The sequence below is a fragment of the Triturus cristatus genome, chromosome 10, assembly GCF_964204655.1.
Source record: "Triturus cristatus chromosome 10, aTriCri1.1, whole genome shotgun sequence".
Classification (NCBI taxonomy): domain Eukaryota; kingdom Metazoa; phylum Chordata; class Amphibia; order Caudata; family Salamandridae; genus Triturus; species Triturus cristatus.
Genome location: NC_140593.1, coordinates 836,365,597 through 836,387,373, shown reverse-complemented (window position 1 = coordinate 836,387,373; position 21,777 = coordinate 836,365,597). Strand labels below are relative to the sequence as shown.

At 46.1% G+C, this 21,777-nt stretch overlaps 1 protein-coding gene across 4 annotated transcripts in view; it reads right to left on the bottom strand.

Annotated features, from left to right (window-relative positions):
- TFAP4 (transcription factor AP-4) overlaps positions 1–21,301 on the bottom strand; it is a 41,444-nt gene extending 20,143 nt beyond the window's left edge. For 2 of the 4 annotated variants that reach the window (XM_085628456.1, XM_085628458.1), the window contains exons 1-2: positions 20,427–20,812; positions 919–1,084 (exon numbers count right to left, since the gene is read on the bottom strand). In XM_085628456.1, coding sequence (XP_085484582.1) covers positions 919–1,084; positions 20,427–20,797 — 537 coding nt within the window. In that variant the 5' untranslated portion in view covers positions 20,798–20,812. Of the gene's footprint in view, positions 1–918; positions 1,085–20,426; positions 20,813–20,866 lie in introns of those variants that run through there. The other 2 variants (XM_085628460.1, XM_085628459.1) reach the window with 2 other exon arrangements.
- Between the last annotated feature and the right edge of the window lie 476 nt (positions 21,302–21,777).

Sequence of the window (21,777 nt, the reverse complement as noted above, 5' to 3'; positions counted from 1 at the left end):
CACTAAGAGCCTCATCTGGAGAGTCCCAGATTTTTTCCTAGTAACACCGCGCCGTCTCCACCATGCCGGGTTACTGATCCTAGGGTATACAAGTTGGGACCCTGAGGTTCCACTGAGAAAGGAGGAATTTCCAGGAATACTGTGCCAGATCCGCTAGTAATTCCTTGTTCTCCCCTGGAGTTTCCCTCAAGAGATGGACTGCTTTCAGCATCTGGATCCCACGGGTAAAACTTAACAATTCAGAAATACTATGGGGTAGGTTATGCAAATTACCAGCACCTCTGGAAGCTCGCAACAAGGGCCTACATTGTAGCAAAGAGCCCCGGCTGCTCTCGCTTGAGATGGTTCTCTGACAAAAGGCGGCCAACCCCCATTGAAGATGAAGCATGGAACAACACTGCAGATCCCTACATGCCACTCTCCCAGTTTGCTTCCTAAACACACCATGCCAGCCATTTTCCTCCCCCTCCCAGAAATAGAGCAACTACTCTGGTATGAAGACTTCACCAACACCCCCATTCTGCCAAATACAGCCAAAGACTCCATTCTCTCACAAATGCTCCTCATGCCAAACAAGAGGATCTGGCTTCTCAAGAATTAGAAAAGGGCAGCTTAGGGTGACAACACTGCAGGCAAACGGTGTCCTTTGCTTTGGAACTGGGTAGGGTTGAACCTGCACCTCTGAATACTGCTAGGCCCCAGCAGCATTCATGGACTAAAGAACTATTCTGAGATTGTAGCCATTCCCATCCTCCTGTGCAACTTGCTAAGCCTTTTACTAAGTTCCAGGACTCTCTTCCTCATATTCACCCTAACCTACTAGCCCTGCTAAAGTTAGTCCTAAATATTACCTTCTGCACCTGCTTTGCTCCCCGTCCAGGTGCAGTTTTTTAAGTCCCTGCAAACCAGAGCCCTTACCTTGCTGAGCTTCTCTCCGTCTGTGTGTGGAATGAGTGTTTTCAGAGACTGGAAACCCGCGTTGATGCTCTGCATGCGCCGCCGCTCGTTGCTGTTGGCAATCTCCCGCCTTATCCGGCGCTCCTGGTCCCGCTGGGTTTCTGGCGTCAGTGGGATGTTGGCGAGGCTGAGAGAGAACAGGATGCAAGAGACGCGGGTTAGTTAGGCATTGATGAATAATGCTTACACGTTCACGCAAGACACAAACCGTACGAAGTCACAAAGCATTCCTTTCCCTAAAGACATGAACTAATGGTAAGGTGTGAGGAAACAAACTTGGTTGAAGCAGGAGATTTTGCAGGTTAAGGACACATTCCGATTGCAGCAAGGGAAAGTAACACCATGTGAAAATAGTAGTCTTCATGGTGCCAGTAAAAGCGGACCAGCCTCAATGAGAGGCATAATAAAAAAAAATAAGCTCAGGCATTGGAGCGTGATTTCTAAGCGCCAACTACAACGGCTGGAAAACCCCGATGGGAGTAGACCGAGTAACCCAGGACTGTGGGGCTATCACTTCAAGAGCAGACAGAGGGCACCGAGGATGTTGTATTAGTGAAGGAGTTAATGGGCATCACGTGCGGCCCCCAAAATAACCAAATCTCAAGTGCGATTTTCAGTAAGGCAAGCACCGCCCTTCTAAAATACAGCAAGAGTAACACATGCCAAATGGCCCCATGGCATCGGTATCACCCCCAGAAATTCCTAGCCTTCAAGTCAGCCGCACTCTGCATCCAAGAATTTTTAGGCTATAATGTGCTCATGTGAAAAGCAAAAGTGACAAGGCCCCGAAAGCAACACGCCCTGCCCTGGAGTCCCCTACTGCCCCCCCCCCCCCCCCCCCACCCCCACCCAAAGAAAAGACGTCCCTCCCACCCAAAATAAACACACACACACTTCACCTACATCAAATTAGGGGACTGCAAATAAAACCGAGGCAAAACTGAGGAATTACAAATGTTCGCTGGGGTAAAACCCCGCTGTATTTCCCCAAAGATTCCAAGGAAACGCTCACGATATAGTTATGTAGAATTCATCTCGACGATTAAGTTATTGCTCCCTAAATAAACCGCAGATTCTGCAGTGCACAAAAAGTCCACAAGATGTCACCCGTGTGCTGCAACCGTACGTATTTACTCCAAACACTAAGCCTTACACGTTTGAGGACAAAGCAGGTCTGATATGTACGTACACTACAGCCTCCAAGGCTAGTTAACTTCAGGTGGTGGGTGGGGGGCGGGAGATATAGTGCGCGCGAAGAGGAACCAAATAAGTTTCGAAACTTTTAAATATTGCACATAAAAAAAAAAGCTAAGTGCAAAATTAAACTATATAAATGGCATTTTATGTTTAAGTTGTTTTAGCGTACATCGCCAATAACAAGAACCTTTCAAGTAAAGGACTGCTCGGCAAAAAGCATTTACATTCCGACACTACCTTTTTTTCTTAAATTCTGTTAAATTTCCCAAGTAAAAATATTTCAAAAATAAACCAGGCAATTTTTAAAGACTGAAAACAGTGAATTCATTGTTCAGTAGGAAATAAAAGTAAGATATGCGTTTGCTTTGCTTCCAGTATTTTGATATTTTTTTTTAGCAACAAATACATAGACCGGCGGTGCCAATGGCTCAGCACTCACTTAAGACAAGTGAGACCTACTGGCTTTGCCAAAGCTTAATTTAGGAAACGCCAGTTTGCAGTTTCTCTACTTACCAAGGCCAGTAATGCACAATGGAGACTTTAATGTATAGGTATCTTGAAGACCCTATCCTTAGCCTCTTCAACTTAGTAAACATTATTGTACACTTCGCATCCCCAATGACAAAGTGACAACAAAAAAAAAAAAGAGCAGCAGACAACTTCAGAACGTTTTGTGCAGAGTGGTCGAGACGAATAACATTGTAACTCTTCATTCTGAACTGTCCAATGGAATGCCTACTAGGGGCCCGGTTAAGAGTTTGGCCACGTGGGAGCGGGCCGCCTCCAAACCACCAAATAGTTCCGCCATCTGCCAGATTACGAGTATTATTGTGGTCTGGCGGGCAGTGTGGCGGTCCCGAGGCAGTGTAGTTTAAAGGCGCATAAGAGCCTTAAACTGCACTGCCGCAGGGCCGCCATTGCACGTTCCTGCATGGCATGGACTGTGTAGTCCATGCAGTGCAGGAATGGGTTGCATGCACAGAGGGGGGCACAACCCTATGCACAGGGCCAAGAGAGGGCCTTGTAGGGCCCCCAATCTTTCCTCACCACTAGCAGTTTAAAGAGTAAGAACCTCCATGAGACCGCTGGCGGTGAGGAAAGTCGTAATAAGCTTGGCTTTGCCACAGGGCACCATGAAGCAAATTACAGCCCTCAGACCGCTACGCCACAGCCAATCCTGGTGCCATGGCAGGCCAACCGCCCAAGTTGTAATCTGGCAGTTGGACTGCCAGTGCAACAGTGGTCTGGCCACCACCGCTGCACCACAGTGAGTTGGTCAGTCCTCAGACCACCAAACTTGCAATTCGGCCCATAATGCGTTCAGCGCATTCCAGTGCTGTATTTGCACTAATATGGCACTTCATTCCACGCATGAAGCGCAGATGAGCTACTCACTGGGTGCGCCTGGCTGGAGGAGAGTTGGTTTCAGATGTGGCCTCGTTGGCAAGTGACCAGAGGTGTGCTCTGTGAGCGTGCACCTCACTCACTTAGTCCCTTCCATCAAGGAGACTGCACAACAGGCAGCCTTTCTCTCCAGCAAGTGCGGTTTTAAAGATTACAAAAGTATAATATTAATAAAATGCACAAACTATTCACCCACAAGAAGAGTTACGTACTGACTTAAAAAAAAGATCACTATCCAACACAATAGGTTTGCTTTTATTGAGCATGGCCAGGTGGCAATCTCCTTCGACCAACCATGCTGGGAATTAAACGCAACACATATATAAAGACTAGCAAGAAAAAAAGCACATTAATGTTGCATGATGTAAAGTAAAAAAATAAAAAAAGTAATTGGACCTATTATGACTGCTGCAGCATTTGTATAGCATGCCGGACGTTTAGTCACAGCGGACCAAAATGGTATCCCTTGGCAATAAAACAAGTTATAGGCAAAACACACAGGACATTTGTATGAAGTGGGGACTGGATGTGTGCACGGTGTACAAAGCGCCAAATGTTCTTATTTTGCCAGCATGCACAGGCCAATCAAAAGCATCTGAAACAAATGGATGCTACAGGACCTATAAATACAGTTAAAAAAAGCATTTTCTTTCATTGCAGCCCACCAATCTGTCAACACATAAATGCAGCAGCCATCCTGGAACAGTAAAATGTTGGGATATGCACCACACAGTTTCAAGAAGGGTGCTATGTTGATAATCAACAAGTAGTGCAGCACCATGGGGGGGTGGGACGACACATTTCAAAAGAAGCCCTTTTCTGCAGCATCAGCGTCCACTCTGCAGTGCTACCAGCCCTCTCGTGAATGGATTTTATATGAAAAATGGTCCCTTATGTGTTCTAAATCAGCAGAGCACACCCATCAGGCAACCGAAAAACGATTATGCTAAAAAGCTCCTGTAGGCTGGGCTGATTCTAGATGTGATTGACAAGGTCTCAAGCCAATGGCTTAAGGGGGATGACCCAAAGGCAGTTACAGTAAGCATGGAACATTATGTTGGCTGTGAATCACACACGTGGTATACAGATTAAGACTAAAAAGCACCACAAATGAGTTGCTCAATAGGAGCGGTTATGCCTAAAAACAATTCAGCTATGTTGTACAAGTGATCAATATTATTATAATCTCCCTGATCCAAGGCCCAAGCATCTACAGTGATACAAGTCTTGACAAACTAGAGACAGTCCCTTCCGCCCAGGAAAAGGATTACGATAACCCCTCTTTCTTGACATCTATTTTGTTTCAATAGACTGGTGCATCAATATCCTATTGGAAAAGCACCTTTTCACGGTCTTGGGATGTATCCATCCAAAGTTTTCATATTAGGTTACGGGATATGGACTAAAAAACCCAAATAGAGATTGATTTTCTCCCGCTCACCCTCGCCAGTAGTAACAAGAGGCCGAAGATAACAGATGATGGCAGTGACTCCAGCACACAATAGATGCGGTCAGGACAGATCGCATAGCACATAACCTGCTCATTTTAGGTGGCGGGGCTGCCGCATAGAGAGCAATAGAAACAAATTCACAGCAGATTGGAGCAAGGCAAGCCCTCATCATGGCTAAAGATCTTGTGCCAAATCATTCCGCGAAGGGTTCCCGAGACACACTCTATTGACATGCAGCAGAGGGACGATTAAGAGATGGAAAGCATTTTGAAATTGCTTTTAAGCGACCACTTTATGTAAAGCAAAAGACAAATCACTGGTATCCAGTGTGAACCTACTGAGAAGGAGGGGTGCTTCAATCCAAAAGAAGAACCCAAAGCATCATATCACGGTGGTGCATTTTTAGATATGGACTTAGTGTACAGCTGCGTTTCTAGACTTTGACCTCCTCTGAGGAGCAAATAATTGCAATTCTGTGATTTTCAGTCCTGGATCATCACTACATGTGAATCACTTATCTTCAATGATTTTAGGGTAATCCCACGGCTGGCCACGTTGCGTTTCAGAGATGTTCCCGTGTTTGGACCATTTTTTGGGTGGGGGTGTACGGCTTACAGCCAGCTGCTCACTAGCCTAATGGAATAAAACATTTTTGTAATGGAACTACTTAGAAGGGTGATGTGCCACGCTTCTTTATCCATTGATCTATTCCACTGTCACATTTGCTTCCATCTGCCACAGCTCACTTCGGCCATTGGCTCTACTGCACTTGCGAGCGACCATTTCTTGATCACATGTGTACATCTGAGTAAAAAGAGCACTTCCATTTTCCCGCCTTGTGCATTTGTAATAGGTCTTCGTTTTATACCTGGAATACATTTTCTTTGCACCAACACATCCTTTTAATGTCATGTGCATTAAAATACAGCATTTCTACACCTGTGCCAAATCTTGTTGCCTTCCGGGAAGCACCAGTTGCACACAATGAAACGTATGCGTGATGGATAGTTTATTTTTATATTTAAAAATGGAAGTGCTCGCATACGGCGGTCATGTTTAGGGAGCTGGTTTCCTTTATTTCCCTTTTTAGTTTTGTGGCAATTGCGCCCAATAAAAATTAAAAGGAATATTACCCGTGTACCAGCTTGCAAAGGCTTGACCTATTAGCACTGCCAATGCTTGTTTTCAAGGCTGTCAACCTGAGTGACTGACAATATAAACACTAAACTGTCAATGAAGCAATGCATCTTAACATTTCCAAATAGTTTTTAAGAGAGCCCACCTCGGAGAATATACATGATCTTTTATGATCAATACTTTTCAGGCATGTACTGCTACAGTGGTCTCGATTTCCTTGGATAAAATGCTGTGAATGTGTGTAAATCGGTTGCCACTAAACCCATTAGCACCAAAGCGGCCAAATGTCATATACAACTCCTTTCAGCCAGTCATGGCGTTGTGCCCATATGCATGTAGATTTTACTCCATCCTTAAAAAAGCGATGTTACATGAGCCAAAATACTACATGTTGGTTAAAATCCCAGGACTTCCTGAAGGTGACCAACCAGGAGCAGCTTGGGAATCAATGCACCAATCAAAGGCTGTCACTAACCAACCAGAAACAGGACCATTATTACAAGGAGCATTTAAAAGTATATATCTTTTTTTTTTAACACAACTGAAAGGCCAAGTTACGCTTTTAACACCGTAAGCATATGTAAATAAATGCCTACATTAATTGTGCAGGTGGTTAATGGTCGGAAGAGGCAGAAAAGTAACGTCACATGGGGTGCACCTAGTAATTGAGTTTGAAGTTTCGACTATTCAATGTGGCACAATCATTTTTCTCTACCCATGGACACCTGCGTCTTGCCAAACATCCATGTTCCATCGGAAGTTCGAGCTAAGGTCATAGTATTTTTAGTGCGCCACAAAAACATGGACATGTGCCACGATGGCCTTAGGAAGTGGATGTAATTAAGTCGTTGCGCATGCAAGAACGAGACCAGTCTTTGACTCCAGGTCCTCAACCGCAGTCTGCCAGCACTTCTGCAAACTACGACTGCACTGCTCGTCTCGGACATGTACTTCGCCGACCTGCGATGAACACAAGGCCTCTAGTGGCATGCTCAGCACAGACGCCACCGGCCCCTGGGCCTGGCCCGCGCCCCCGCTAATGTCTGGCTACAGGAGGCAGCCCTGGGGCGTGGGGTGCTGTGCGTGCTCTCCCCCCCCCCCCCCCTCCTCCCTTTAAACCTCCTGACTGGAGGAAGCGGATCAGAGACATTCCTCGGCCCCCTCCCTGCGCTAATGGCTTCCAGATGAGAATGCAGGGAAGGGCGGCAGGCCCCACCCTGCTCGCAGGCCTCGCCCCTGCTTCCGGACTTACTGGCCCCCTCCGTTCCCAGATGAGCTGGCAGCTCCGGAGCAGGCATTCCAAGGAGAGGGAGCAGGCCGCGGGGAAAGGGGCCGAGGCGAGAGGGAATGTCGCACTCTTTGTTCTGCGCGCGGAGGGGCCTCGCACGTGCACCGCCCAGCGTCGGGCAACTACTGTGCAGCAAACAAAGGGGGTTTAAAGAGCTGCAGTGACGCTGCTCCTTAGAATTGTGCACAGCTGTCCTACTTCAACTTCAACATATGCGACAGCTGTTCAACTCTCCATTTTCACCAAATGTTTAGTATCTTTTTAAACTTACTGTCCTCCTACTCAATCTGCTGGAACCCAACACCCCGCCCCCTCCATCTCACTCTTGGGATTTACAGGATAGTGCTGTACATGGATTTAAGTAACAACACTTCCCAGGAGAAAACACTCATATTTAAGCACGGGTATGGAGCCCTGTAAGTAAAACGGGCCTGCTCAAACAAACACTGGCAACGCCTTTCGAACCTATTGGCTTTGCCACTGATATTGGAAACATGTAACTGAATATACATAGCATGTTTTACACGAGTATAGACTGTTTAACGATTTGCTTAAAATGCAATGCAATTTACTGAAGGGCGAGTTCTGGTTGCGGGAGGGAGTTCTTATTGGGGCACAATTGAGAGCACTGAAGGCACCAGGGTCAGTAATGGGCCAAGAACTGTCCCACCTTTACTTGCTGACAGTGTTAAACTGTCCAGCCCAGTCCCACAGGCCTGCTCAGCAGCGTTCAGACCAGTCCGCATTCGATACAGACACCAGCTGACGCGTGCTGGGGAGGGGGGGGGGGGGGGTGAATAAAGAGAGAATCAGGATGCAATCCCCCAGCTATGCGTTTAAAGGATAACTCAAGCTTTGAAAATTCGTATTAGTGGGAACTAATTAGTATATGCAGGATGTGATGTCTCAACCACTGAAGTCAGTGCAAAGAAAGTAACTTCAGCAAACATATTAAAAATAAATGTAAAATGAACAGAACGCCAAGACCTCACTACTGTAGCCTCATAATTTACACAAAAAAGTTGAAGAGCAGTTGTTATGTGCCCAAAACAGCTCATCTATTAAATGTAGGTGTCTGTAGGAGGGCTTTCCTAAGGTGGTATCACTTCGGTCCAAAGATCCGACACTGGCACACACAGACACGTTCTGAAAAGAGCTGCGTTTAGAGGGCATTTCTAGTCCTTCCCATCAGGTGTGACAACCTGCTTTAATCGAGATCTCTAAGACAACTAAATGTCCGATTTTCACTCGGGGACTTATTTTTTATGCACCCCAAAGAGATGGGGATTTAAATTATGTTTGATATTACGGTTTCCTTTTGGCCCCTCCGTCCACCTCCATTCCCTGTTTACTCACTAAACTAGTAAACTTGTGTATTTAAGCCACTCTGTGAAGAATGATTACCGCTTGCTTTAAAATGTTTTTATTCTGATTTTAGATTTTACTGCACTTCATTAGTTTATAGATGCACTATGCACTTTAAATGCGGTTCGTTTTAAATGACTTTATGTGCTGTAGTTTTATTTTGTTGAGCAGTAGCTATTCTGCTTTATGGTTATTAGATCATTTATCTTATAGCTTGTGGCAGTTTATCTAGTATAGCAATCCAGGATAACGTACGTGAGGTTCCTGATTGTTATGCTGGGATAAATACAAAATAATTGGGAGAATGCATTTCTCACATTGACTTCTGTAAAAATATACCCAATTTCAGATGGGAGACAGCTAAAATAAAGGGACTTATAGCTTCGAAAAATAGGAGCCTCCCGCCTGAAGCAGGTCTATTAACATGTTTGGGATGGTAACAGAGGAGTTGGTAGCTACTTCTCACGATCTGGGTTTTCTCACCAAAATGGCTTATAATTAGCACACAAGATACTGTCTTCACCCAAGAGCCAGTCAAGTACATTTCTGGCAAGATTAGAGGACTTCCTTTCACCTGACGGTCAGACTTGCTGAACAAGTTAGGACTCATTTGTCAACGAGCTTTCAGAGGAGGCTTGTGCAGACCACACACCTGTGTCCTAGCCACGCATGGAGCAATGCTTTGGTCAGTTTCACTGGTTGGTTTAAAGAAGTTGTAGAAGTTAACAGTTTTCACTTGAAGGGTGAATTATAGAAGCGAATCAAACATGGAGTCCATATTCTCAATAATGTGTACGGACTCTGCCATAGATTTGGATATTATGCAAGAGCAACTGGAGGTTAGTAAGGGGGTTGTTCCATCTATTTGATCTCTCAGCACCAGGATTTCCATTCTGTTAACACTTTAGTAAAGATGTTTTGCTTCAAGCATTTATCAGTATAGAAAAAGGCACTAAAAGGATTAGTTTAGCAGGCTTGTCATACAGCCGGACACAGCAGGCACAACAAGAGGATGGACGGAGTGCTGATACTTTTCAACCACTCACCCCAGGTCAAGAGATCTGGGTTTAATCTACTGTTCTTTTGACACTTTGCCATCCCAGTTTGGACCAGCCATATGCAAATCAGTCTTGACTCTGCTCCGCATGGGAACAGTCCAGCCCGAACTACTAGGCCAGGTCCTCCCTGGATCATAAACAAGCATCCTGGGACCGGTTTCAGGGTATCACCCCTCAGCCAGGCTAGCTTTAATACAGTGGCACAGCCCGCAAGGGACACACGACTGGGCATACCCATGGACACTTAGGGCGAGTGGGAAGGGTATGCCCAGACAATGGTCTCGTGCTCGCTATGCCACCAGATTTGAGCTAGCCTGGCTGATGAGGGGTGATACCCCGAACCCGGTCCCAGGAAGCTTGTTTCTGGTCCAGGGAGGACCTGACCTGGCAGTTCGGGCCAGACTGTTCCCATGGGGAGCAGGGTCAAGACCGATTTGCATATGTGTGGGTCTAAACTGGAATGGCATGGCATGCAAAAAAAAAAACAAAAAAACAATGGATTTAACCCAGATCTGAGACTGGGGGCGAGAGTTTGATTTGGTCAGCATTAGGTCTATCATCTGTTCTTTTTGCATTGGTCATACAGCCGGAGCATGAGGTGCTATCCAGATTTACTTCAAAGCATACATACATTGAAGCTCTGTAATCTGTGATAACCACTCATGTGGATATTAAAAGCAACCCATCACCTGCATCCTAGGGAAACAAGGCAGGTGAAGCCTAAACATTACAATGGAGAACCGTCTCCCATTTACCAAGAAACTAAAAGGCCTTTGAAAAATTCTGGTACTGTGCCCTCTACAGTGGGTTATGCCCAAGAACAGCGCAGCATAAAATATAATGCGTTTGTTGAGAAAAGCTGCACCATTAACATTTAACCTGCCTATTGAGAGGTATTAGCAGGGTGTGAGTGCATCAATCCAAAATATGGCTGGCTATAGGAAACAGAAGAAGGAAACAAAACCGATATTAGGAGGGCGATATTTGGTCTTAAATGGGGCAGAACTTTACTTCAAAAAACAAAAATTGTACCAGTTTACACGTCGTAAAAACGCCAGTGCACGCTCCCTTTCTTACATGTTTAGTGCCATCTGTGAAAAGCCTTTCAATAATTACACCATGGAGCCCAACAGCATTTAATATGGTATCACGCTGCACAGCAATGCATTGCCTTTTGGAAGCAAATGCAGAAACCTGCTGGCGCGTAGAGGAGGCAGGGCTCCAATCAGTGTACGCTACGTTTGCTGATCACGTTGCACAGGCTCTTCTTATTGCTTAACTGACGCCAGACCTTTTTTCCTACTTTTGGTTTCATTCTAACTCAGAGGAGAACTGGTAATGTAACAAAGATTGGCCTTTTCACACAGGACTTCTTGCAAGATTGGGACTTGCTTTGTGCAAACGCACAGACTACTATGTTTGTGAGATGGTGTCTGTTGCATGCACGGTGGCTGCCAGAATTGCGGAGGTTATGTGCGTGTACCAAACTGCCTACTGAAAAAAAATATATACAACTACTGTCGCTTAGTATGCTGACATCATAGAACTCTTCTTCACAAGTGCAATGTTTGTGCGGTTTCTTCTAATAAAGTGCCAACTGGACCCGGCATCCTCGCTACTGGACTGCCTCGGACAAACCTTGAAACGAAACATTAGCCTCAGTGACCAATGTATTCACACCTGCTCTCCAGGGGGAAACTTATCTATGGAATTAAGTCATCGCTACTTTCAACCACTGGCCTCTGCCTAACAACTATTGCATGTGCTCAGGAGCACAAGCCACCAAAAAGAACCTCATTATGTGAGACTTACAACCAGTTAGCGCCTACCATGTGATGGACCTAACCCCTCTCCTACAGTCTGGGTATAGATATGACCTTCGCACACACTCCATTTAATAGATTTGCACAAGATTCCTCTTCTATAATCTGCCTATGTTCAACCACAAATCAATAGTAGTGCGTTGACAGTATGGATGTGAGAGAAATGCGTTATTCCAAAAGCAATATCTCAACAGCGTCATAGGATTTAATGTTAGACAAACAGCCAATCCGATCAATGACTTCAGCAACAAACTGGAGAATGCAGAGGGTTGTGTGGGGGGCGGGGTGGGATGGGGAAGAGGAACAACGATAATCAATCGTGGTTGATTCCTTACGTATTATAGAATTCCAACCCGCACCAAAGACACATTGTTATTGACTCAGTTTGCCCAATTTATTAAAACAAATCCACCAAAAATATCTGTAGATCACCACTCGCAAATAATGTTACTCTACAAATGTATATAATTACTTGCTCCAAAACCATCTTCTCAAAGAATCATTAGTTAAACTTTAATATGATTTCAAAGAGTTGTTTTGGTTACTAAGGTGAATTTGCATTTCTTAAGGAAAACATGCTGGTTCTTCCTCGAACCTCCTTAAACCATGCAACAGAAGAGAAAGTCATGATTAAGCAGTCAGCACCAATAGGAGCTAAACTATACTTCCGGATTAAGGGCTACCCCACCCGTACAGCAGAGGATGGCTACCTGCCCTAACCCATCTTAAACTAGTCTCCTTGCTTGGATGAGCGAGTCAGCTTATGAATTCCAGGGGATCATATAGTCCAGATACTTGAAACTGGATATCTGACAGCCCTGAAAGATCTGAACTTTTGTTCACCGAGTTACTAAGATATTAACAGCATTTTAGAGACGATATAAATGTTGGTGCCAACAGAGACCTAACCAGAATGCAAATCTGTCCTGGCCACAACAACGTCGGGCCAGAGGAGGAGTGGTGGCTGCACTTTAAGTGAACATAACATTTTGGGCGGCCAAACCGCCATGTGCATGTTTTCCACAGGCTGTATCATACAGCCTTAGCGGAGAACATGCCCAGCCTCCCAGTCCCCGTCTGAGCGATGTGGTTGGTCAGGTGAGTCTGGGAGCTTCCTGCTTAGAAGAGAGGCGGCGGCGATCACCAAGTAAGTTTACTTTTTGTTGTAATCTTCTCTATGTTAAGTTCTCTCCTAGCATGGAGTGTGGAGCACTGTGTCTAGTGTATTCCATGTTCCACCTGGGAGTAGAGGATTCTGAACTAGGCAGTTGATGACTGGCTGGCCTAGGATGAGCATCGCTTTCCACGCAGGCTACTAACTTGAATAAAGAACTACATTACTTCATTACCTGTGTTCCTCTGGTGATTGGAGTTACCATCTTAACACTTTTCTTTCCTAATCACCCCCGCCACTGATCCCTACCCTACCCTACCAGCGCCACTGGGTTTAGGTCCTAATCTCAGTTTCTTTAATTTGCAACCTGGTGCGCTTTGATAGAATACAGGTGTGCAGGGGGTATGCTATTGAGTTTGCCGCTTGAAGCAGGTGCATAGGCGATTGGCAGAGAAGCTGCCATTGTTTACCAAAGTTTATTGTCAGCAGCAGTTCAGGCTTAAAGGGGACAGGTAGGATTTATTCGGTTTAATTCCGATCCACATGCGCCAAGATAAACTGGCCCAAACTGGAGCTTCAAAAAATTTAAAAGTTCATGCAGTATTCTAAATTGAGCTGAAACAGCCTGATCAAACTACGTTTCTCATGTTAGTGAATCCGACAGCCACACAGCAAAGGGTAGTAGAAACATAAGTTTATTGTATTCATCAAAAGATTACAATAAAAAGGCATAAAACTTCATGATCTGCACGAGTATCGAGAGACCGGTAAAAAAGATTCTAAGGTAATAGCATTGTAAAAATCAAGGCATAAAACAACGATCTACTTGCATCTGAACTCAGATACAATTCAAAGTATATGTCATATATTTAAATCACATCAAAGTGTAGGCCAGGACATGCGGTATATCACCGATGTCCCCAGTGAACAAAGCTTAGACACACATGGGCCGTATTCTATCCAAAACTAATCATCAATAACATATCAAAGTAATTTAGACTGTGTTTGGGTCAAAACGACCATGCTCCACAAATGAACCCAAGTTTAATGTGCAGGGGGGGGGGGGAGAGAAGCATAACAGTTCAAGGATTACTGGACACTGGCAAACAAATTTTGCTCATGCTTTGCCGAACCCTGTTGTGGCATTACTGGACTACTTTACCTCACCATCTGCACATGCCACCTTCAGCGAGAGAGTGCTCTAATTCACATGAGGCACTGAAGGTAAGCCAACTCTTTCTTGCAAAATTTGGCCCACAAATGAAAACCACAACCTTATCTTATGTAGCAAAAAATGTCTTTTGTACAGCATTTCAGTTTGAAATACTACTAATAAATGAAAACTTTAAAAAGATCCGTCCAACCTTTGTTGCTTTTCTTTCACTGCAAACGTATCTGCCTTGTGTTGCTACTGGTTGCTTTCTCCTTATGGCAACAGGCATAAGAAACAGTACGTGTCACTGTTCAAAATTATTGAAAAGCATACATTTATATAGTTTTGTGTGTGATACAGAACAAACCACCCGCTTTGTAAAGCATTATAGTAGGAGACTTTTAGTGTGCAATTGATTACACTTTGTTCAAGTTCTTACAAGTACTATTTTTGATCAATGTTGGTCCAGAGTGACCCTTTCTTAAGTTGATGCCTTTTTTATGCTGTCCGTCTAGTACTAGCTCATGTTTTTCTTTTTTAACGTTGCATGATTTACGCATGATTGAATCAAACGATTCTAACTGGAAGCGACTCACTAAAAAGTGACTAATTTGCAGCCGCAACACGCAGAATTTGATGTTCAACAATAAACGATTTTCCATCCCCTCGGCCCGTTCCCACCTCTACTCTTGACCCAAACACTACATGGCACCTTGAATATATATATATATATATATACACACACACATACATACACACATAGCAAAATTTGGCCCACAAATTAAAACCACAAACTCATCTTATGTGGCACCCATGGGTGATACTGCTCACCCAACTGTGTTGTTGCACTAAAAAAATGTCTTCCAAGTCTTGCCGTCATACCTTCACTCCAAACGTTCGATCATGTGTCGGGTGTCCTTTAAGTCACTACTCACCTACTACAGAAATAAACAGCAAATCACTAATGGTGTTTAGATGTTTACATGTGCTCCGATAGAAACTGCGGTTTACAACACGCGTGCTGGTTGTATTCCTCTATTAAAGATTTGATCTCCGAAACCCCACAAGACGCAGTACACAAGGCCTGAATGGCGATGCAAACAGCCACAGTGCACATTGCAGTAAATTAAGCACTCACTGATAAGAGGTTTAAATCTGGTAAGGTTGCTTCAGTTTTCCAAGAACCATTTAGCGAGTAAAGTTGAAAATAGACAAAAATCCGATGTGCTCCAAAACCGATGCTATGTAGGGATATAAATAAAGTATTGTGATAAACGATTGGTTAGACCACTACCTCTGCTTCCAACACGCCTCTAACTGCCCCGTCCCAAACAGCCTTGCCGCATAGTTAGTTCAGAGTCTGTGTGCTGTGCGACTGTGCTACTTCTGGAAATGCCAACTCCCAGGGCACTCCCTGCTTTTCCAAAACAACACGCGCAGCACACACTTTCGCTTACTACAGACAGGTGTTTAACGACTTAGAACACGCCCGCACCCTGCAAACAATGACTGGCGGCGTGAATGAACCGCCAGGTGCAGCCAGCGCGGGCACACAACACCTGCACAGGGCACCGAGGTGGTGAGGGCGCACAGCGCGGATACTCTGTCCCACCCATCTATAAACTGCTTAAGAGGGTTCATTTTTACTGTGTTTTAATCAAACCATGGTATTTTTGATGAGTCGGGGCGGTTTATACCACTACAAATAAAAATCACTTCCTCTTAAAAGCCCAGGAAAAACGCGTGGGCTCACCCACTCGCCCTACACAAGTCGCAAATCTACGTCTGACAATTGTGCAGCCAGTTTCAGGAAGAAACTAGACAAGTCTTCAGCGTTATCCACTTCAGAAAGCTTTGCAGGACAGGATAAGGGAGGCACTGCAGGAAGACCCTTCCAGAATTTGTGTGCCCTCTGGGACACAGAGCAGCAGCTTGCCAGGCCGATGCGCTACCTAAAGAAGCGGTCGGTTCAAGGGCGGGCATGTGACCAGCTCGCTCTTCGATGGTACAAGGCAGTTTGCCCAACATGGCCTGCTGAAGAAAACAAACCTGTATGTGAGCAGCAATTTTGCCCAGAGGGCTGGGGGAGGGGAAAGTGTTGTGATGAAGGTGTACCCATTAAGGGGGATTTGGGGGCAGCCGTCCATAAGGAGGTCTGCCTCCAAGGTGTTTTGGGAAGTAGAGCAATCAGCCACCGTTTTGTATGGGGACACGGTGGCTGGTACCTAGATTTGTTGCCCCTACCTCCTGCCCTCAGGTTTTGAGTCTAGGCAGGGGCAGCTCCTCCGCTAAGGCATAAGAGAGTTGTCCCACTGCTTTAAAACAGTGCAAAGAAAAAATAAAATGGCAATAACGGAACGTCTGTTATTTTATTTTTCGTACTGCAGTGCAGCCACTTTCAGGGAAGGCTCCCCAGACGTCGAGGCCGGAGGAGGAGTGGTGGCTGCACTTTAAGTGAACATAACATTTTGGGCGGCCAAACCGCCATGCGCACTGGGCATGTTTTCCACAGGCTGTATCATACAGCCTTAGCGGAGAACATGCCCAGCCTCCCAGTCCCCGTCTGAGCGATGTGGTTGGTCAGGTGAGTCTGGGAGCATCCTGCTCAGAAGAGAGGCGGCGGCGATCACCAAGTAAGTTTACTTTTTGTTGTAATCTTCTCTATGTTAAGTTCTCTCCAAGCATGGAGTGTGTAGCACTGTGTCTAGTGTATTCCACGTTCCACCTGGGAGTAGAGGATTCTGAACTAGGCAGTTGATGACTGGCTGGCCTAGGATGAGCATCGCTTTCCACACAGGCTACTAACTTGAATAAAGAACTACATTACTTCATTACCTGTGTTCCTCTGGTGATTGGAGTTACCATCTTAACACTTTTCTTTCCTAATCACCCCCGCCACTGATCCCTACCCTACCAGCGCCACTGGGTTTAGGTCCTAATCTCAGTTTCTTTAATTTGCAACCTGGTGCGCTTTGATAGAATACAGGTGTGCAGGGGGTATGCTATTGAGTTTGCCGCTTGAAGCAGGTGCATAGGCGATTGGCAGAGAAGCTGCCATTGTTTACCAAAGTTTATTGTCAGCAGCAGTTCAGGCTAAAAGGGGACAGGTAGGAACGTTCATGCCTGGGAGTCAGGTAGTTTAAGGTTCTGTGGGAAGTTGAATGGGTTAAGAGATTTATACAGGTAGGAAAGAGGGAAGATGTTTTAGAGGTCTCACCTGCAGCTCATCAGCCCTGGAGTACATACACTATTGGTGCATTAATTGGTTATGGGAGGGGGGGAATCTTAGGGTGAATGGTACCTTAACATAGGGGAGTAACTTTGTATAGTGGGGTTGTAATTTTGTAAGGAGAAGGCCAAGGTGGTTATATGTGATGGGCGTCTGTTTTAATAAAGTAGCCTTTTTCAATCATACCTGGTGTCAGTGGTCTGTGCTGCTCCCCTCAAATAAACGTTTTGAAAAGTGAAAGTTTTTATGTTTTACATTCAAAGTCAGCTGTTTCTACTATGGTTTTCCATTAACTTTACCACTGTAGTGCCTATTACGGACTAAAACATGCCTCCGATCTGATTTTAAAGCTTGCATTGCAGATACTCGCTGGTTGCCAAAGGCATGAAATAAGCCTCAGACCCCAGCTGCGACTTAATATATCAAGTTAGTGGGGCGACACCACGCTACTTTGAAAACCCCAGGACTTGCAATGGGGGAGGAAGAGAAACTCAAGTTCTATGTGGTATGGAGTCTTTCTCAAGGAGCGCCTTGCAACTATTGCTTTTTGACCTCACACCGTGGTAAATTGTAGTTTACATATGCAACGTGCTGTTGTGCAATGCACCCTGCAAGAGGGAGAGAATGCATACTTCCCCAACTACACTTAACAATGATGACAATGTGTACATGGTTTGGTATACCAATCAACTGATCTACACTGGCCCAACTCCCATTCTCTAAAACCTTTGGATGCATGAGCTCAAACATATTTCAGATAGCCACCAATTAGATGCTTAACTTTTGCCAGTCCAGCTGTCATCAAATGCCAAAAGCAAGACCCTCCTACATTTGCCCATTACAAGCACCTCACATCCAGGTTACCCTTATCTGACCCCACTATGCATCTTATCAGCAATTAACACTAACATGGAACAGTGCAGAAGCTGCCTCAAGTAGTGGCATGCAAAATCTTATCACACTCCACGCCCACCCCCTACATATTTCCTGGTTCATTCTAGGTTATCCTCATCTACAATCTCCCTGGAAAACAACCCCCATTAGCTTCCATCGGGATGACAGTGATATCGTTCTCTATGCCTTCATTGACAGCCCTTTTCCAATTGATGATGCAAAGTCCAACGTTATTATCCCTAAATCTAAATACACTGCGAGCCCCTTGCCTACAGGGTCCCAACTGCCATGTTACACCGGAGAACGAGTACCCTGGCCCAGCCTGAAAGATCAGCATGCAGTTCAGAACCACCACTACCAGAGTCAAACTGCAAAATAATCAACACTCTGTAGCACATGCTCCAGAACAAGACTGAGTAAGCATGACTACGCCAACAGCTGACCCAGCATTGCCTTCATTTCAGTAGTCTCAAAAACAAATGTGCAAGTATTTCATTGGAGTGCCCCACCAGGTCACCTCCTCACATTGCAAGATCAGCACAACCACAAGGCCCAACGCTTACCCCACGAAGAAAAAAAAACACCATACCTGCCATTGCGCTAGCCTATCATCAACCAGCCTCGAGTCCAATGCAGTCTGCTATCTAAATGGGGAATGTTCGTATTATGTACCATTTGCAGACAATAACTAGCCATTGGTAGTTCAATCATGTACACCAAGCTCTTTGCAAGTACCATTTGCAGTCTCTCATAACTGCTTCCCAATTGCTTTGCTACTTCTTTACTATGAATGGGTGCATGAAGCCCATTCCCTTGCTCCTCTGTCACTGTTGTGTATACCTAGAGTAGAACCTGTCTCTGAAGCACACCTAACTCCCACTCCCCAACAAGGTTTGCTCCCGGGCACTTTCAAGGCCTATTTTGAGAATGGGTTAGAGGATATGACACAGAGCAATCCAAAAAACAAAAAACGGGTAGGTATGTACCCCCAAGCACAGCTGCTTTTAAAGTCACTTTTCTTCTACACCTATACATAGCCACGGCTACACTTTTGCTGCAGTACAGTCTAACAGTATCTGTCATACAATGCATGACACCTACACTTCCCACCCAGGCCACACAGTTGTGCTATACTTCCACAACGGCACACTGGGCAGTACGTTCTTCTGCACCATGGAAATGCACAGTATGCACTTAAATATCTCTTTGCTCAATGCACATGGACTTTATATTCAAAACCGGGGGGGGGGCCTCAAGGCTCCTCTCGTCCTAAGTCAACGGAAGATAGAAGTGGGGTTTTCGACGCACAGAAACATATTTATCCCAGAAACTTCCTCATCAGAGATACCGAGTTATACATGTTCATAAAAACACTGATACTTTAAAAATAGTAATCTAAATAAGTCACTGACTAAAGCAATTTGGGGAGCAAACAATCAAAATTTAGATATGTGCCGTTCATATAAAGCCTATATTTGACAAGTCATAGGAGTAGGATTCGTTTTGGCTTAGTCTCGATGGGGAAATTGCAAAGTCATCTATGCTACATCGCTGACTATTGGAGATGAGATAAAAAAAAAAAAAATGCAACACTTGGGCATAAAATAATGTCTTCCAAATGGGTCGGGGCTTCCTTAACCCCATGTGAAATACTCCACTGAAATATGTTTTTCCTCAGCGTTGTGCCCCCATAGGAGGTGTGGATACAGGAGCTCTAATTAATGGAGCCATGTCCTGTGTGATCCGCTCGCAAGAAGCGTGCACAACCCACTGCCATGTGCTTGAAACAGGAGGAGCTCGGTGCGGCCACATGTGCAGCCGGTGAACTGACAGGGTGCTACATATAAAACTCCGATCAGGGCCGTGAAGGGAGGAGAGACCCTAGGTGAGAGGCTCAATTCATTGCAGTCCGCGTGAAGGGAGGGGGGTATACGGGAATCACGAGAGGTATGCTTCGTCCTCTTCCCGGCAGCAGCCTGCAGCACGCCGCTTTGTGAGCTGTGGAAAGCATGGCCGCAGCTGGCCTACACTTCCCAGAATCCGCCCGGTAGAACTACAATCCCCGGCAGCCAGCCGGACTCCCAGGAGGCTGCAGAGTCACGGCGAGGCCCAGCTGGGAACACACCCCCTTTGCACAAAAAAACAGAAAGCACCCTTTTAAACTCGCGCCCACCCCCTAGAAACATACCCGCAACCCTCACGCGCGATACCTCATCCACATGAGGTCACCGCCGCAAGGGAAAATCGATAGTAAGAGAAAAAGTCAAATAAAAACAAATGTTTTTAAAAATAAAAAAGGGAGTGGGGTAGGGGCAGCTCGACCCCAAGGAGGGTTAAATCCAAGCATACTACCCACCTCGCATCCCTCCACCAGCATCCCCATGTCCCCCGTGCGGGGTTTTGCAAGAACAGGAGAGGGGGCGGGGTGCGCTGCAGCAGCAAAAAGCATGGCCGGGCTGCAGGAACCGTAGCACGTGGGTCTGTTTGCAGACGGCGCCCTTCGGGGTGGCCGCGCAACAGAGGCGGGCGCTGCACCGCTCCACGAGGCCTGACCGTCGGGGCCGCCTTCCATCCCGCCCCAGCCAGGGGGCGGGCTACGCGGAGCAAGGTCGCGCCGCTGGATGGAACGCAGCGGACAATGCCTCGTGGAACGGTGAGCCACCTGCAGCTCGCGCCCAGCACCTCTGCGGAGGGCGCCCCTGGTACGCAGCCGGGACACGTGCACATCAGGGAGACGCCGCTGCGGGGAGGCAATAGTGAGCTTGTAAGCGGGGTTGAGGGGGAAGAGTCTCGCACCTGCACAGGCCGCCGATGACCTCCTTCTCCGTCTTCCTGAAGTGCTGCAGCGAGGACACCTTTTGGGCCGGAACCATGAAGTACTCCATGCCTGGGAAGGCAGCAGCTGGCACCCCGGGGGGTCGGAGGGATTGAGCAGGGCGCGTGCTGGCCTTGCAGGGGGCGGCTACCCGGCTCTCTCTCTTTCCCTGTGTGTTTGCAGCTGATCAGATGTCTGCTTCAAGGCGGGAAACAGCTGGTGGAAGCCGCAGCACCGTCCGCCCCCTCCGCCGAGTAAGGCACTGCATGTAAACAAAGGACTATTTTTCATCAGAGGAGGGGGCTGCGGCTAAGGCAGGGTAAAGGGAGAAGCACGGGGCTAAGCAGACCGCTTGAGGGACTAACTCGACAGTGGTGAAGTAGTAGAGCGTTTACGAGGAGGGCAGGGTGTTGTGTGAATGGAGGTGTGTGTACAACAGATAAATCCGCCACTATGAGTGAGGTGGCTTCATCAGCTGACTGGGAGGCGAGAAACAACGGGAGAACAGAGTAGCAACGCACTGACCGTACTGCAATAATAGGAGTGGAACGAAGTGAAATTAGAGTGTCATACTGCAACCGCAGCAGAGGAAAGTTTCGAGTATGCTTGGGCAGAAGTAGCGTGTTGAAAGGAGAGAAGCTACATTAGCCGCTGGAGCAAAATATACTCCATCGACGCAGCAACAAAAGCGGAGTTACGCGAGCTAAGTGTGCAGTGAACACATTGAAAGAGTAGTGATATCTAGCTAACTGGCTGCCCTGAAAAGTGGCCCGTCTAGCATCGAAATGGTGGTCCAGGTTTAAATTCGTATGAATATAAGCACATTTCTTTACAACACAACAAGAACCAAGCCATTTTGACTGAGAAAAATGCAAAATAATAGCGCGACTCC